The sequence below is a fragment of the Ceratotherium simum genome, chromosome 11 (assembly GCF_057802395.1).
Source record: "Ceratotherium simum simum isolate JZ-2026a chromosome 11, ASM5780239v1, whole genome shotgun sequence".
In the NCBI taxonomy this organism is placed as follows: domain Eukaryota; kingdom Metazoa; phylum Chordata; class Mammalia; order Perissodactyla; family Rhinocerotidae; genus Ceratotherium; species Ceratotherium simum.
The window spans coordinates 26,669,282-26,688,518 of NC_141910.1; the positions used below are offsets into that span (position 1 = coordinate 26,669,282).

Here is a 19,237-nt window from a genome sequence, read left to right on the forward strand (position 1 = left end):
AAACAAATGAATAAAGCAGAAAAGAAAAAAGTCAAATATATTTGAAATACAAATTTAAGAGCAATACTTACAACTTTTATTACATGCCTTGCATCTTTATCTGGTTTACTTGTGGGGAAAGCTGCAAAACAAAACACAGTAGGGGAAAAAAATAGTTGTTCCCAATTACTGAATGCCTACTATTATCCCAGACACTGTGCTAAGCACTTTACATATATTAAGTTATATTATTATATCCTCCCAAGAACCTCTTATGGTAGGTATTATCTCCATTGTACACAAGATCCCACTAACGTTTGGTAAGTTGAATAATTTGCTCACTAAGAAGTAGCAGATTGGGGACTGAAACTCAAATCTGTCTGACACCGCAGCCTACACTCTACCATAAACCATGTTCAAATATTCAAACAGATAAACCAACAGATGACATTAATCACATAGATCCAGATGTAGGGGAAAATATTTGCTAGATATATAACATTAAACCCAATAAATGATATACAGTAAAATCTACTGATTCAATTTTACTACATTAAAATCTATGTAATTCAGAAATGAAAATTGATTCATTCTAAGTAAAAAGTTCAAAATAATTTCTACTTGGCAAAATTCTAAAATTAATGAAGTTACAATGAGAATAAAGTCTTTTAAAATTCATCTTCTGAGCCTAGCAATCAATTATTTCTACATTAAAGAATACTTATAAGCTCATTTCAATTTCAAGTTCTTACTTTATTTTATTATTTACCATTTACATTTTAGATATAGTAATTCAACTTCTGAAAATTCTACTGTTCAAATTTTTAGATCAAGTCAATCTTTTCCTTTATGTTATCTAAATTATTAAAAGATTACTCTGTTTTCAAATCTTGGTAAGAGAAGTTGACGTGTATATTTATTTGTATTGTGAAAGTCTAGAATTTTGTCATTCATCTATTCACTATTCATCCATTATTCCTTCATTCATTCAACTAACCAATATTTATTTATCAAGAGGCAAGAACAGGCAAGGCATTGTGTTAAGGATTAGTTAGAATATTTAAAGGAAAGTGAAAGGAAAAAGGTGGAACTAGCATTGAACATGATTGAAAATCGGCACTTTGAGAATAAAGATCAAATTCTTCAGGTATATTTTCAGTATATTTATCGAAACGTTGTGTCCTCTTATCACTACTCCTAACATTTTTCCCTTTCTTTCTCCTAACTCGATCAACTTTTCTCTATTAATTCACATGATAGATATAAAAAATATATCACAAATTCACTAAAGTATATAAATTCTACTTTACAGTTTTAGCCAACTCATGCACAACTTTATTAACCATTCACCAAAATGTTTGATGTCAGCAATGCAGTTAGCCAGTTGAAGAAATTAATACTTCAGTCTTAGTCGATATTAGACATAAATTGTGAACCCACATCTCTCGACAGTAACAAAGAAACTAAACTTATTTCTAGCAATTAAAATTCTCTCTTCATCTTTATTTCTGTAAAGTCATTTCATTTTCACCCCTGCAGTAGTCCCAAGGGAACTGCAAAAGGAGTGGATTATCCATATCTAAGGAAGGAAAACACTAAAGAAAGTATATACAGAAGAAGGTGTCCAGTCCTGGTACAGAAGAAGAGATAAGAAAAGCCTTTCCCCCTACCCTACAGCAAACTGTTTTTACTAGTATGGAGCCCAAGGCTGAGAAGAAATAGCCCTGCCCTAACCCTGGTCTACTTAGTACAGTACAGACTCTAAGCAATGGTCTTTTCTTCCTGAGGTAGACATTGGTAGAAACTTCTTGCTTCTTGTCTAAAAGCAAGTGGCCACAGCACTTGAAGCCCAACAGAATGTAAGAAGCAGAAAACCACAAAAATTCAACTAGATAAATTATTATGTTATCCACCGGGGAAAAAAAATCCAACCAGTCCAATGTCCTTCTCCTTGCTGATTTCAATCAGTATATCCCTACCACTTCATAATCTGAATCTTCCTTTCATGTTATTTCATATGAACATAATCATGTGCTGACATATACTTGAAACATCCCCACACTTGTCATTTGATAGCTACACAATATTCTCTATAAACTTCCAAGTCAAATTATATTGGAGGGCCTAAATCTAAAATCAATTGGCTAGAAAGCTCTTGGAGATGGATCTTGAACAGATAAATTGTCTTAGTTACCATGGAGGTCTCTTTACAGTAATCAATCAGTTAATTAATGAAACAAATATTTATTTTCTACTGTAAGCCAAGCCACGTTCTAGCTAGTGAAATTAAATGATGATGGAAAACAACATGGTATCTGCTTTTATAGTCTAGTGGAGAAATAAGACATTCATCATATACTCACACAGAAGTAAAAAACTGTAATTATAATAAATTTTAAAGGGAAAGGTAGACGGTACTATGAGAATGTATAATTTAATCTATATAAAAGGGAATGCTGGAGCAAGAATATGGAGAGGTGGTGAAGGGCCAGCTGCAAATCTAGTTAATAATTTCTGTCTAATAAAAGGTTTTAAAAGCTTGAGGTGTAGTTGGAGGATAGGAAACACTTAATTAGATTTGCATTCTGAACAGCTCACTACACCTGTGTGGAGAACAGACTGAAGGGGAATCAGACTATTGACAGATCAGTAAGGATTTAATTTTGATAGATCAGAGAAGAGAAGACTATATTGTAGACTGGAGTATCAATGGTAGGTAAAGAAAAATGAGCAGATTCCAGAGATTTCAGAAAGTGAAACTCCGAGGACTTGATGATGAAGGGAAAGGGATCTAGTTTGGTAGCTGACTGATCTATTGGGGGTTGAAAAAAATGATCAATCATAGGCAGTGACACTGTTGAAAGTACAGTAATCTCATATCTTCCTTTAAATTCCTGATGAGAGGTTTGACGACCTGATAAGGAAGGCATTGTGCACATGCATGATATTTGCCTTCCTAGCATTTCTTTTCTATTCACTGGGAACCTTATCTTGTTTTCCTTTGAGAAGCAAAACTTCCCACCATCCCTGTAGACCTAGTAGGGTTGCCTATCACAGTGTACCCTCCCTTACATCCCAGAGTTGGGCATATGACCAAGACTGGCTAATTGGAATATACAAACTCACTGGCCACAGTAACCAGTTCAGAAAAGGCAAAGTGCCCAAACCAGGTAAAAAAGTCTTCCCTAGGATTTGATGTTAAAATGCTAAGTAACACAAGACAGATCATAAGCTGTAAGGATACCAAAACCCTTGAAATAGTGATCACTTTCCTCAGCTAAATGGAAAATAAAGTCTGAAAATCAAATCCAACACTGAGGAAAGTAGGGTTAAGGCAGGATGAGAGAAAGAGCCTTAGTGACATTCAAAAGGCATAAATCCCAAGAAACTTAGACTTCTCATATAGATCGAGTATCTGTCTAAAACGGTAACAGACACAAACAAAGGTATCAACAACATAAGAGATAATGTGAAATGCTCTATGAAAACAACTGAACAAATTGGTTGTAATTCAAAAAGCGTCAGAAATCTAAGAGATAGTGATTAAGAACTAGGAATACATTAGAACTCCAAGAGGAAATCTGAGAGTAAGCTTGAATCTGGAATAGGCAAATAGGGGAAACTACCCAAATATCTATCCTCCGTAGAATGTCTAACAAATTATATTACAGTCATAGTAAGGAATACATCACATTAAAGAAAATGAATGAAATATAGATATTGTAGCAATATAGATATATCTTAAAGACATAACGTTGAGTGAAAGAAACCACATAAAACAGAATGCATACTTATGATTCTATTTATATAAATTTTAAAACCCACAAACTCAAATTATATTTGTATAGGGATGTATATATATATACAATAACTATAATAAAAAACAGTAAAATAAAAACTATAAATAGTCTAGACAGTGTTGTTAATACTACAAGGGAGGGAAGAGGTGTTAGAGCTTCTGGAGTGCTGGTTATGTTATGATATATTATATGCTTGACCTGGATGGGGATTTTGAGTGTCTTGTTATAAATTAACACTTTTTCAATAAACTGTATGTTTATGTTGTATGTACTTTTCTATATATGTAATACATACATAATCATTAATATTTAAAAACTAATGAATAGACAAAATGGTAGATTAGATAGAGCTAGAAAGAGAACTAGTGAACCAGATTAGATCTGAGGAAATCCAGAGTTCACCAGATAGAGATAAAGAGACATAAAATATGAAGAAGAGATTATGAAACACCAAAGGAATATGTGACAGAAAAACAATTATTCCAACAAAAGTTCTGGAACTAGAGAATAGAGAGAATGGAGGACAGGCACTTTTGAATAAATAATATCTGACAACTTTCTAATATTGATAAAAGTCATGAATCCTCAGATTTAAGAGTCACAAGTCCCCAGCAAGATAAATAATAAATCTGTACTTCAGCCCACCATAGTCAAACTGCAGACCATTAAAGACAAAGTTCTAACAAGCAACTCAATAAAAAAGATCAGATTGCATACAAAAAATAGATGAAATGACAGCAGACTTCTCAATAGCAACAAGGGAATAAGAAAACAATTGAATAACATCTGTACATGCTGAGAGAAGATAATTATAAATTTAAAATAAGCTGCAATGAAAACACTGACAAAAACAATGTACAAGATAGGAATATGGTGACTCAAGAGTTGCAATGCCCATGTATTTATCAAGGAGAAAAGCAGAGACACTGATTAGCTTCACAGTTTGTTAAGAGAATATGTTGAAAGTTTATAGGTAACCAATAAAATAATAGAAATAAAATTCGTAACTTCAAAATCAGCAGAGAAAAAAAGAAAATCAAGAAAACCTAAACAGTCTAATAGAAGACAGGAAAAGAACAGTTTAAAAAAAAAAAAAAAACAGAAAAGGCAGAATAAATAGAAAAGATGATAACAGAAATAAATTAAAATACTGGAGTATATCAATTTCTAGCCATATACTTTTTTCATATTTTAATATCTTTGAAACTTGAATGCATCTTACAACTGAGGATATCTTACAGTTGCTGTCAACCACATGGCAGTTATGACAGTTGTCACTGCCTGTGCAGATATAAACTCAGTCCCAGATGTCTATATGTCTTCACTTCAACTGAGTCATGTACACTGCTGGTAGTATTACATGTTAAATTTAATTGTCATTTACAATGATTTGTGTATGCAAAATAATAATTAATTAACCAGCCCAAAACAGAGGAGTAGGACATAAATTTGATATTAGTAAAAGTTCATTGAGATATGACTGCAACAACTGAGTATTCTATGAGTTCCATATGTAAGACTCTTTTTAAGGTATTGTGTCATAGTTTAATGGGCAGTATTAGGTATTAGATCTAAAGCAGGTCTTACATAAACACAAAAGGAATGATTCAAGAGGAAGATAATTATGAACTTTTAAGCATCTAATGGAGACTCAACATATGTATGTAAAATAATAATGTATCTTATAATCAATGACATCTTAGATTTAAAAAAATATGCCAGTAATCATAATAAATTTTGGTAGGCTAAGTTCACCAGCTAAGGAAAAAAACTGTAAGACTGATAAAATAATAAATGTATATATTTATGAGACATAACTAAAACCTAGTGGTGCAGAGAAACAAAATAAAAAGACAGAAGATAAACTAATTAGCCAAAACTAGCTGAAATGTATATTTTCAAAATTATATAAATCTCAGGAAAGAGTAATTATTAGATATAAAGTTAGTCCAACCTAATCATAAAAGGAATGATTCAACAGAAAGACAAAAATTATGAGTTTAAAGCATTTGATAATGTACCTTTGTATTATATAAATCAAAACCTAGCAGAATTACAAGAAAAAAAATGACAGAGTCACAAAAGTCGTTGAAGATTTTAACACAATTACATAAGTATAGGCAAGCAGACCAAAATAAATTGAAACAATACAATTAACAGTTTTTACCTAAAACTGTTGTATCTAAAACTGCCACATAAAAAACAATAAAACAAGAAACATACACTCTTTTCAAACTAACATAAAACATTTTTTTTTAACTGCATATTTTTTCCCAGAAAGCAGGTTTTATCAAATATCAAAGAATAAGGATCATTAAGGCTAATTTCTGTGACCACAATGCCTGGTCCCCAGGCCAAAGAAGAAATCACAATGGAAATTAGAATATAAATAGGACTGAATAATACTGAACATATCATATTCAAACCAGCTACAATGCAGTTAAAGTACATATTTGTTACTTGCTTTCCCTGACAAAATGCAAGCTTCACAAAGACAGAGATATGTTTTATTTAGATGTGTCCCTAGAATAGGGACTAGTAGGTATTCATTAAATATTTGATGACTAATTTAATGAATGAAAATAGTACCTAGAAAGAAAGTTATAGCATTAAAATTTTTATTTTAAGAAAACTGAGGAGTACCCAAGCTGGTGACATAAGAGGCTTCTGAGCTCCCATATCCACCCAAGAAGCACCAAATATACAACCACACACAGAGCAAATCCCTCTGAAAAAGATTCAGAAACTAGCTGAGTGACTCCTACACACCAGGCGAATGAGAAATTATGCACATCATAAGGCATACTGACAGTGATCCTCCTCTTCGGAATAATGACAGGTCTTGGCACATCCTCAACTGCTAGGTGCCACTAAGAACAAAGAAGGCAGCTTGGACAATCACAAAAGTTTGACAGACAACTAAGAGCTTGAGCTGGGCTAACTGATGAGGTTCAGTTCCTACACAAGACCACTCTGTCAGGTCTGAAAGAGAGCATAGCCAACATATGGAAACAACCAAAGTGTCTGTCAATGGATGAATGGATAAAAAAAATGTGGTGAATATATACACAATGGAATATTACTCAGCCTTAAAAAAGGAAATCCTGCCATTTGTGACAACACGGATAAACCTGGAGGGCACTATGCTAAGTGAAATAAGCCAAATAGAGCAAGACAAATACCACACAGTATCACTTATATGTAGAATCTTAAAAAAAAAAAAAGTCACAGTCATAGAAACAGGAAGTAAAACAGTGGTTCCCAGGGGCTGGGAGGTAGGGGAAACAGGGATAGGTTGGTAAAAGGGTACAAATTTTCAGTTATAAGATGAATAAGGTCTGAGGATCTAATGCATAACATAGTGACTATAGTTGATAATACTGGATTGTATAGTTGAAATTTTTAAGAAAACTGAACTTAAGTATTCTCACCAAAAAAAAAAAAAAAAGTAAATATCTGAGGTGATGTATGTGTTACTTAATTCAATTGTAGGAATTCTTTCACAATGTATATGTATATCAAATCATTATGATGTATACTTTGAATATATTACAATGTTCTTTGTCAATTGTACTTCAATAAAGCTGGAAAAAAAGTTGAAAAAGAAACACTTAAGTATAAATCTAACAAAATATACACAATATCTATATGAGGAAAACTATGAAAGTCTGATGAAAGAAATCAAAGATCTAAATATGTGGATAGATATTCCCTGATCATGGATAGGAAGACTCATCTTAAGATGTCAGTTCTTTCCAACTTCTTCTATAGATTCAAGGCAATCCTAATCAAAATACCAACAGGCTATCTTGTGGATATTGACATACTGATTCTAAAGTTTATATGCAAATGCAAAAGATCCAGAACAGTCACCACAATACTGAAGAAGGAAAACAAAGTCACAGGACTGACACTATACAACTTTAACACTTCCTATAAAGCTACAGTAATTAAGACAGTGTGGTAGTTTCAAAAGAATGGACAAATAAGTCAATGGTAGTTTCAAAAGAAAAGACAAATAAGTCAATGGATCAGAACAAAGAGCCCAGAAATAGAACCACATAAATAAAGTCAATTGATCTTTACAAAGGAGCAAAGGCAATTCAATCAACTAAGCATAGTCTTTTTTAGCAAATCATACTGGAACTGGACATCTGCATGCAAAAAATGAATGTAGATACTGACCCTTACATAAATGTTAACTCAAAACTGTTCAGACTTAAATGTAAAACACAAAATTATAAAAATTCTAGAAGATAACATAGGTACAAATCTAAGTGACCTAGGGTGATGTGTTTTCAGAACACCCAAAGCATAATTTATGAAAGAAAAAATTGATTAGTTGGACTTCATTAAAATTAAAAATTTCTGCTTTGCAAAAGACACTATTAAGAAAACAAGAAAATCACCCACAGTCTGGGAGAAAATATTTGCAAAACACATATCTGATAAACAAGCTTTGTATCCTAAATATACAAAGAAGTCTTAAAAGTCAACAAGAAGAAAATCAATAACCCACTTAAAAATATGCAAAAGATGTGAATGGACAACTCCACAAAGAAGATGTACAGACGGCAAATAAGCATATGAAAAGATGCTCAACATGTCATCAGAGAATTACACATTAACAATAACCTACAATTACACATTTATTAGAATGGCTAAAATCAAAAACACTGACAATATCAAATGCTGACAAGGATGTGGAGCAACAGAACCTCTCATTCATTGCTGGTGGGAATGCAAAACGATACAGTCACTTTGGAAGAAAGTTTAGCAGTTTCTTACAAATCTAAATAAAGTCTTACTATATGATCCAAGAATCACACTGCAAGGTATTTATCCAAAGGAGCTGAAAACTATGTCTACATAATAATCTACACATGAATGTTTATGTCAGTTTTATTCATAATTGACAAAAACTGGAAACAACCCAGATGCCCTTCAACAGGTGAATGGAAGAGCAATCTGTGATATACCCACACAACAGAATATTATTCAGCAATAAAAAGAAATTGCACTACTAAGCCATGAAAAGACATAGAGGAAACTTAAATGCATATTTCTTAGTGAAAGAAGCCAGTTTGAAATGGCTACATAATGTATGATTCCAACGATATACCATCTGGAAAAGTAAAACTATAGAAACAGTAAGAAGACCAGTGGTTGCCAAGGGTTTAGGGGCAGAGTGATAAACAGATGGAGCACAGGGGAAATTCAGGGCAGTGAAACTACTCTGTATGGTACTGTAATGGTGGATACATGACATTATGCATTTGTCAAAATCCATAAAACTGTAGAACACAATGAGTGAACCCTAACATAAACTATGGACTTTAGTTAATAATAATGCATCAATATTGTTAATAAATTGTAACAAATGTACCACACTAATTCAAGACACCAATACCAAAATTACACAGCTGTTGGAACTACTTGATAAAGACTTTAAAGCAACTAATAAAAACGGTCCAGCAAGTAAAGGCAAACACTTCTGGAACAAATAGAAAGATAGACCAATGCGGCAAAGACATAGAAGATACAAAGAAAAACCAAATGACACATTTGGAACTGAAAAACACGATGACCAAAAATTAAAAAAAAAAATCATGAGTAGGGGCCAGCCCTATGGTGTAGAGGTTAACTCTGGCACGCTCCACTTGGGCAGCCCGGGTTTGCAGGTTCAGATCCTGGGCACGGTCCTACATCACTCATCAAGCCACGCTGTGGTGGTGACCCACTAACAAAGGAGAGGAAGAGTGGCACAGATGTTAGCTCAGGGCTAATCTTCCTGAAGCAAAAGAGGAGGGAGATTGACAACAGATGTTAGCTTACAGCAAATCTTCCTCACCAAAAAATTGAGTGGGCTCAATAGGATTATGGAGATAACACATGAAAGAGTCAGTGAACTTGATGAAGGATCAAGAGAAATTTATCCAACCTATAAAACAGCAAAACAGAATATGGAAAAATTTAACAGAGCCATAGGATCCTGTAGGCAATAACAAAGCATTTAACATATATGGTATTGAAGTCCTAGAAGCAGAGAAGTAAGAGTATGAAACCGAAAACATATTTGATGGAATAATGGCTGAAATGTCCCAAGTTTTATGTATACATAAACATACAGTTCAGTGCAGCCCCAAAAGAATAAACCCAAAGAAATCAATGCCCAGACACATATAATCAAACTGCTGAAAGCTAAAAACAAAGAAAAATCTTAAAAGGAGCCAGAGCAAAACAATACAATAACTATAGGGGAACAATGACTCAAATGAATGTAGATTTCTCATCACAAACTAGGAGACCAGAGGGAAGTGTCACAACATGTTTGAAGTGCTAGAAAAAAGAATTGTCAATCCAATATCCAGCAACATATCCTTCAGGATCTTGTGGCTAAATAAAGACATTTTCAAATGATAGAAAACTAAGAGAAGCCAGAGCCAGCAGACCTTCTATATAAGAATTGCTAAAGGAAGATAGTCAGAAAAAGAATCATACAAGAAAACGTGAACTATCAGGAATAAAAGAAGAGAAAAAAATGGTAAATATCTGGGAAAATGTAATAGATTATGCTTCTCCTCTTCAGTTAAAATATATTTGATGGTTGAAATAAAAGTTATAAAATGGTCTGGGAGATTTTCAACAAATATAGATGTAACGTATAAGACAACTACAACATATCGAAATGTGTGGGATGCTGCCAAAGAAGAGCTTAGAAAGAAATTTTAGCACTGAATATTTGTATTACAAGAGAAGAAAAGTTCAAATAAGTAAGTTTCCACCTAAAGAAACTAGAAAAAGAAGAGCAAACTAAACCCAAAGCAAACAGAAAGAAATAATAAAGAAAAACCGAGACATCAATGAAATTGAGATGGCGGTGCCCAGCGGCGTCCACCTGCTCACCCTCAGAGGAGGGGAGAGACATCAGCATCATGGTGGAGTGAGCTTTCCCCTTAGACTCTCCCCCTCTAACATACAACAAAAAGAACACTCATATACCAACAGAGGACATTCACACAACACAAAAGATATCTGAGAGACCCACCCAGCCTTACATCTGAAGGTGGAGGTACGGGAACCTTCAGAGAAAGTGGAAGGAGTGGCAGCAGGTGGAAGCTGCCACCAGACATCATCAGCATGAGGAAAACCAAGGCCAAGCCCTCAAGAAGTATGCAAAAATATATTAAATCTCCAGACCAGAAGGAAAATGACAAGCACCCAGAAATCAATCCTGAAGGCACAGAAATTTATAACCGAAATGACAGAGAACTCAAAATACCTATCATAAAAAAGCTCAACAAATTACAAGAAAATACAGATAGACAATTCAATGAAATCAGGAACTTCTTCACAAAAGAGATTGAAACTATAAAGAAAAAACAATCAAAAATGTTGGAGATGAAAAACACAATGGAGGAGATAAAGAAAAATCTGGAATCTTTAAAGAACAGAGCTCACAATATGGAGGACAGAATGAGTAATATAGAGGACAGGAATGCAGAAATGCTCCAGATGGAGGAGGAGAGAGAACTAAGACTAAAAAGAAATGAAGAAATTCTCAGAGAAATATCTGACTCAATTAGGAAATGCAAGATAAGGATTACAGGTATTCCTGAGGGAGAAGGGAAGGAAAAAGGAACAGAGAGCTTGATCAAAGAAATAATAGCTGAGAACTTCCCAAACCTGGGGAAGGAGCTGGAAATACAAGTGAATGAAGCCAACAGATCTCCTAAATATATCAACATAAAAAGATATATAGCAGTAAAGCTGGCAAAAGTCAATGACAACGAAAAATATTAAGGGCAGCAAGACAAAAAAAAATAACATACAAAAGAATTCCTATCAGGCTCTCAGCCAATTTCTCAGCAGAAACTTTATAGGCTAGGAGAGAGTGGAATGATATATTCAAAATTCTGAAAGACAAAAACTTTCAGCCAAGAATACTCTATCCAGTGAAAATATCCTTCAGAAATCAATGAAATTGAAACCAGAAAAACAATAGAGTAAATACATGAAACCAAGAGCTGTTTCTTTGAAATGATCAATAAAATTGATAAACCCATATCAAGACTGACAAAACAAAAAAAAGAAAAAGATAAAAATGATCTATATCAGGAATGAATGAGGGAATATCGCTATAGAAGCTGCTGACATTAAAAGTATAATAAACTAACACTATGAACAACTCTATACATATAAATTTGACAACTTACATGCAATGGAGCAATTCCTTAAAAGCCACAAACTACTAAAAGCTACCCAAGATGAAATAAATAACCAAATTAGTCCTATAACTACAAAAGAAAGTGAAATCAAAGTTAAAAAAAAAAAAACTCTTCTGAAAAAGGTATCTCTAAGCCCAGATGGCTTCACTGTAGAATTCTACAAAATATTTAAAAAAGGAATAACACCAATTCTACATATTCGCTTCCAGAAAGCAGAAAAGGAGGGAATAATTCACAACTCATTTTATGAAGCCAGCTTTACCCCGAAATCAAAACCAGGCAGACAGCAGGGGGAAAGAAAACAAACTACAGATCAATAGCTCTCATGAAATTGATGCACACAAAAAAAGAAATCAGTGTCATCCACCACATTAAGAGTCTCAAGAAGAAAAACCACAGGATCATATCAATTGACGTAGAAAAAGCATTTGACAAAATTCAATACACACTCATGATACAAAACTCTAAGTATACTAGGGGAGAGCTTCCTCAACTTGATAAAGAATATCTTGATAAAGAAATTCTTCATAAAGAATATCTACAAAAAACTATAGCTAACATCATACTAAATGAACAGAGGCTGAATGCTTTTGCCCTAAAATTGGGAACAAGTCAAGGATGTCCATTCTCACCATTCTTATTCAACAAAGTACTGGAAGTCCTAGCTAGTGCAATGAGTCAAGAAAAGTTATTAAATAAAAGGCATAAAGATTGGAAAGGAAGAAATAGTGTCACTATTTGCAGATGACATGACTGACTATATAAAAAATCCCAAAGAATCTGCCAAAAAAAAAAAATCCTATAACTAATAAGTAAGTGTAACAAAATCATGGGACATAATAAGGTCAATATATAAAAATCAATTGTATTTCTATATATTAATAATGTACAATTGGAAACCAAAATTACAAAAGCAATACCATTTTCAATAGCACCAAAAATTTAAAGAGAAAAACTTACATATATACCTAAAAGTACATGTACAGGACCAATATGCTAAAAAGGACAAAATGCTGAAGAAAGAAATCAAAGATCTAAAAAAATGGGTCTATTTTTGTATTTATATTTGTAGATTGGAAGACTCAACACAGTAAAAATGTCTATTCTCCCCCAAATTTATCTATAGATTTAACTCAATACCAATCAAAATCTCATCAAGGTTTTTTTCTGTAAATATAGATAAACTGGTTATAAAATGTATATGGAAAGGCAGGACCTAAAAGAGCTGCCTTGGATGAATCTCAAAGGCATTATCCTAAGTGAAAAAATCCAATCTCAAAAAGTTACATACCATACGATTCCATTTATAGGAATTCTGTACATTCTTAAAAAGACAAAACTGTAGTGATAGAGAACAGATCAGTGGTTGACAGTGGTTAGGGGTAAGGAAAGGATGTAACTACAAAGGGATAGTATGAGGAAGATTTTAGGGGTGATGAATCTGTTTTGTATCTCAATTGTTGGGGTGGTGTGTTAAAATTCATAGAAATGTACACACTCACACAAAGTCAATTTCTCTCTGCATTAATTTTAAAATAATATTAACAAAAAAGATACAACAAATACATAATCATAATACAAAGTAGAATAAGCTTAGTGACAACAAAGAGGCAAAAATATTGTTGAAAATACACAATATACAACTTTGGCAGAAAAAGCAAAAAGAAAAACAGTAGGTTTCAAGAAGAAGCAGGACTTCAAGTAAATACATTTGTATTGGATATGTAGAAACTGGAGATAAAATGCAGATGATAAAGAGAAAAACAGAATAAGTAAAATGATCTTGGTATGTATTTCCAGCAATGGATTCTAAGACTATGACATACGAAAACTCTGGGTTTTTATGTTTACTAAATCACCACACACACAATTTTTAAAATGAGTTCTTGTATAGTTGGAAAAAAGCTTATTCTCTACAACACTGTTAAATCTCCTCCAAACATAAATTGTCTTATTAATTGCATATTCAGCTTTGTAGCTTATTAATTACTGTAGTACAATCAGTTATCTTTAAACTCGTTTAGAAATGGAATGTTTTTTGGAAGCCTGATAGATAGAACAGATCGAAGCAGAAATGCTCAGGTTGAAACACGGGTGGAGGGGACCAGAGCCCCTACCCCTTTCACCTGTATACCTGGGTTCCATAGAGACCAGTGTGAAGACCTACTGATAAATGACTTGTCATTTTCTGAGTTCCATAGAGACCAGTGTGAAGACCTACTGATAAATGACTTGTCATTTTCTGAGTTTGTTTATAATATCTCCAGTTATAATTATATTTGTAATAATTTCTTATTGAATGCTTGCTAGATTTTCTTTCTTTTTTAAGCATAAAAATAAACAGTAGCATTCTGGTCATATTAAATTCTGTCATTACATTTTCACTTGGCTTTATTAACCTTTTGCCGTTATATAATGTCCTTGTTTAGCTCTCTTAATGATTTTTACTATGAAATGTAAACAATAACCAAAAAAAACCTTTATTTTACTCTTTATTTACATGTGCATGAAAAATTTTGATCTTTTAATGTCTTTATATTTTATTGGTATTTCTCTTTTGGCAACTGATTATGGAATTTTTATCAATGATATTCTTTAATAGAGGATTTCAGACTATTTTTATCCAATGTAGTAACTGGCAATTGTATTATAATCCAACACTCTGTAAATTTATATAATTGTTATTCTTCTTTGTTCTCCTTTGCCAATTACTTACTGGTTGTGGTACATATTACATATCTTACTTCACTTTATAATAGACTATCTTTCAATCCATTTATCTATTTCTCAAACACTCTGAACACTGATATACTCTAACTCAGATGTTTTCATTATTATTATTATTAACTAAATATATTTTGAACTTCTTGAAAGATTGATACATAACTTTTTAAACTTTTAACCCTCTAATTCCTAACCACAGTTCACTAATCTATTTTAGAAATGTGAATTGCATTATAAAATTCTATGTTCATAACTCCAATTTTTACTAAACCGGTTTTACTTGTATCATCAAATCTTTTCTTAATATTTTAATTCATTTATCTCTTGTCCCTTTCAATTATATACTTTAAAGTCTACTTTATCTTTGTGGCACTCTGTTATGAAATGATTTTATATTTCCTAAGACCTCAAATATTTCCTTCTATCTCTTAGAGACATTCAATTTGGCCAGATAGAATACTGGAATGACAGCCATATTTCTCTTAGCTAATCATGAAGTCTTTCTATTTTCAGTCTATGAATTAAGGGGTGAAGTAGTTCTTGACCTCCCTTCCTGAAATGATACTGTAAATTCTGTATTTTAAGTTTAAAAACCCACTACGTAAGAATTTTAGCCCCACCCTCACTTTTTGAAACACTTTCTAATATTCATGCTGAAATTAGGTTTCAAATAAGGGAAATCTTTCTTATATCTTTCATTACAGTCTCTATTTTGCAGGTCTTTACCTTTTTTACATGATATTCTTATCCAAAGATATACTACGTAAACAGATAAATAGAACCATTATCTTTTCTTCTTGATGATCTCTTCACGTCATTTTTCTGTGACTTAGATTTGCTTTGCTTGCTCATTAATAGTACCTAATTCTTTGCTCAGCTGAGTCAAGTCTTTCCTTAAAGCCTCTATCCATGTTTCAGTATCTCTCACCATCTTTCAGGATCTCACAGATTTTCAGGGTCAGAAGGAACTTAAAAGACCTTCCCCCAATAAAAACCTTATTTTTACACAGATTCCATAATTCATTAAACTAGTTAATTTCAGAACATTTATACTTGTTCAAAAGCTTTCTGCTGGAGTAGAAATTCTGATATAACAGAAGTCCATACAATTTTTTTCTTCCCCTTTTCATCACACAGTTTGAAAAAGCTTCAACATCTGCCCATTAGATAGACAATTTTGTTTTGCTTTCTTCTCACTTTTCTTGAAGTGTATCATGTAAGGATTTTTTTGTGGGTTTGACTACTTTTCCTTCTACTATTCTCTTAACACTTTGTAAGATAGAGGTTTACATAACTAATACTCTATTCTCAATTGTAATACTCACATTTGATACTGGAGATCTACATTAGAATTGTAACACATGATCTTTTAATAAAAACAATATCAAGTATAATGAATAGCTTGTCTTCACATTCTCCAGATTGAAATTAATAACCACATATCACCATAAGTGCTCAAAAACATGTATTCTAATGTAGTATTACATTTTGTTCATTCTTTTCCTTGCTATGTATATACTCCAAAGAAAAAAGCATTCTAGCATAAAAACTAGCATTGCAATATCTATTAATATCTCTCCTCCATTAAAAACACCTAAAGATTTGCCTGTACATGACATCTTATAATTTTTTTCATAAAATCACCTATAGGTATGTAATAAATCACTACTATTGCGTAATAATATCTTAAAAGAACTGAATAATTTTCCAAAAACTACACTTCTATTATAAATAAAATATTTTGGTATCTGAACAAATTCTATAAGGAAACATATTCTTTATCAAGAGTCTACTTATCCAAGTACTTTTGGTTTTGTTCTGTTTTACTCTTTAAAAGACTTAGTTTTCTAAATAGTGTATCTTTAAATTATTATACTCTGAAAAAAAGACATGGTCAAGAAAATTCACTATTTGTAAAAATACCTATTTTTGCATGATGCTAATTAAAATTCTATTACAGGGATTTAAAGAGGCCTCTTTTGATCTTCCTGTTGTTTATTAGACTCAAAACAAATGCAGAAAATCCCTATAAACTACAAAACTTTATTCATTTTTGAAGAAGCAGGAAATAACACCAAACCTTTCTCATCAGTTTGTATGCACTACTGGTTGACTATTCTCATAAAAATATTGTTTGATATAGGTATAGTACATTTTTAATGTATTTTTTCCAGTTCTTAACATTAGATTTACTATAAACATCAGATGTTCTTTCACAGATTTTGTGAACTTAATAATATTAAAAACATATCACGATGCTCTAAACCTCGACTTGACAATCTGAATGGAAATGACACCATTATTAGCATCATCACTAACAGATTTCTTAAATTAGCTGTCAGTACTATCAATTAGATATTTCACTGTTATTTTAGAAACGAGCATGTCAGAAGTATGTGATTTGCCACTATTTTCTCTGGCTAGCAATAAATTCAAACTGTTCTTTGACAAAGCACATAATCAGTAGAGCAAAGAATCCTGAGTTCAAATGTAGATGGAGACAATTATTAAAACTGTGGCATGGAGGCAAATTACTTAACCTTCCTAGGCCTCAATATCTCCCTTATTAAGTTGTTGGGAGGATTAAATGCAATAATGCACGTAAAGCATTTAACACAGAGCTTGGCACACACTAAGTGAAAGATTTTAGTAGTAGTTAATGATGATAATGATTTTCTACAAAAGATTTCAAGAACTATCCCTAGCAGTTATCAGCGGCCACAGACACATATGCATCTGCTACTCTTTATTGGGAGATTCATTCTTTCATTCTTTTTTACTCTTCTATGTTCTATGTTCATGGCCTCCTCAGTGACGCTTTGGTGACATTACTTCTAAGAATTTCATTAGGTGGCACTCAGAACACCTACAATGGAAGCTATGCTCTCCATGCTCTTTCACGCATGTTGTAGCTTCCAATTGCTCTTGCTTGAAATAAATTTGCAGGAAGCTGCCTTTACTCCACACTAAGCATAGGAGAGAAAAATGGCCAGTGTCTCTGGGGAATAATTAACAAAAGACAGTTTGTTTCATCTTCATGATAAAATACAGCACCCCTATTAAAAGGCAAATTCATCATTCCCAAAAGTTAAATAGAATGACACTTTAAAAGTAATTCCAGCTGATTAAATTTAGGGTTCCGAAAAAAAATTAATTCATGAATATACTCTGAATCTTTCATTTGATTTTAAAATGTATAAATGTGCATTTAACTTTGAGCCCTTGCCTCTCAGTGTTCTATTCTGAGCTAGTCAAACAAGTGGTAGCAGGCATGCTGGGCTCAATAATACTGCCTCTCATATTTAAATACTCTTTTTTACTTGGATTGCAAATTAAAGACAGTCTCCTGAACACTGACACATTTTCAATGATTGATTTTGCAAAACGTGTTGATTTTTCCTACACTGTTTTGCCTCTGTGTGTGTCAACTTTGGCCTTCTTTTTTTGCTCCTTTGCAGCACTGCTGTCTCTTTGAAGCCATTGTCTGCCTGATATGAAAATGTACATTAAACATCCTGACTAATTACATAGATAGAAAATTCTTGATTTCAAATACAAAAATACCTATGTCCAGAAACCATAACAAAAGCTTCTGTGTACAAAACTCTTAATCAAACCTTTCATTCACTTGAATTAAAAAATTCCAATAATTTATTTTCTGTTAAAAGTTGTGTTTACATTCTTTGAAAAGTAGATTTCTTATGCATGTTACATGCCTGTAAGTCAATCCATTTAACAATAAACACCATCCATTTCCTCCACAAAAGTTTATATTTGCTATTAGGTCTACTTCAATTAAGTGCTACTCAGTAGAATTGTTTTATTCTAAACACAACTGTTTAGTCTTAAACAATGTCCATTTTTTCACTCTTCCTACACTATGCATTAGCAAAGTAGACTTTTCCCAATAAATCCTATAATCTCTGGATTAAGCACATGGCCTCTTGTATTATAAAAATATACTTGAAAAGAGAATGAACAGATACTTCTCTCCCCCATACTCTCCAAAATATACAAAATAATGTCTCTAAATCTAAAAGTACAGTGCCTTACACACCTACCACATGTTGTAGTATACAGAGCACAAAATTCCATCTCAGATAGCCTAGTTGTTGGGAAAATTATTTTTCCGTAACAGACTAGTTCTAGAGTTAATTTAACCAATCATTTTTGAAAAACTATCATATGCAAGGCCTTGTTTAAGCACTCTGAGAGAATGCCTGCAAGAAGTTTATAATCTAGTGTTGCGGGGCGAATAGGACAGTATACAAATAGTAATCATATGAAATAACGAGATGAGCACTATGAGAGAGCACACTGGGAACAAAGAGAGAGAGAGAAAAGATGTAGATACTCCCCTGCTTGCCTCTTTAGCATGTTAGAATTTTCATAAGGCCTACTAGCCACCATTTGTTTTCACAATTGATCCTAGCAACAGACTCCTCTAGCTCCCAGTCTACCAAATCTAGGTACTCTGCTCAGTTTGGCTGTTGCTTGCCTTTTTGT

At 32.8% G+C, this 19,237-nt stretch overlaps 1 protein-coding gene across 5 annotated transcripts in view; it reads right to left on the reverse strand.

The window, feature by feature from the left end:
* VRK2 (VRK serine/threonine kinase 2) overlaps positions 1 to 19,237 on the reverse strand; it is a 110,443-nt gene that overhangs the window by 81,110 nt on the left and 10,096 nt on the right. For all 5 annotated transcript variants that reach the window (XM_014791487.2, XM_087436717.1, XM_087436719.1 and 2 more), the window contains exon 3: positions 72 to 121. In XM_014791487.2, coding sequence (XP_014646973.1) covers positions 72 to 121 — 50 coding nt within the window. The remainder of the gene's footprint in view (positions 1 to 71; positions 122 to 19,237) is intronic.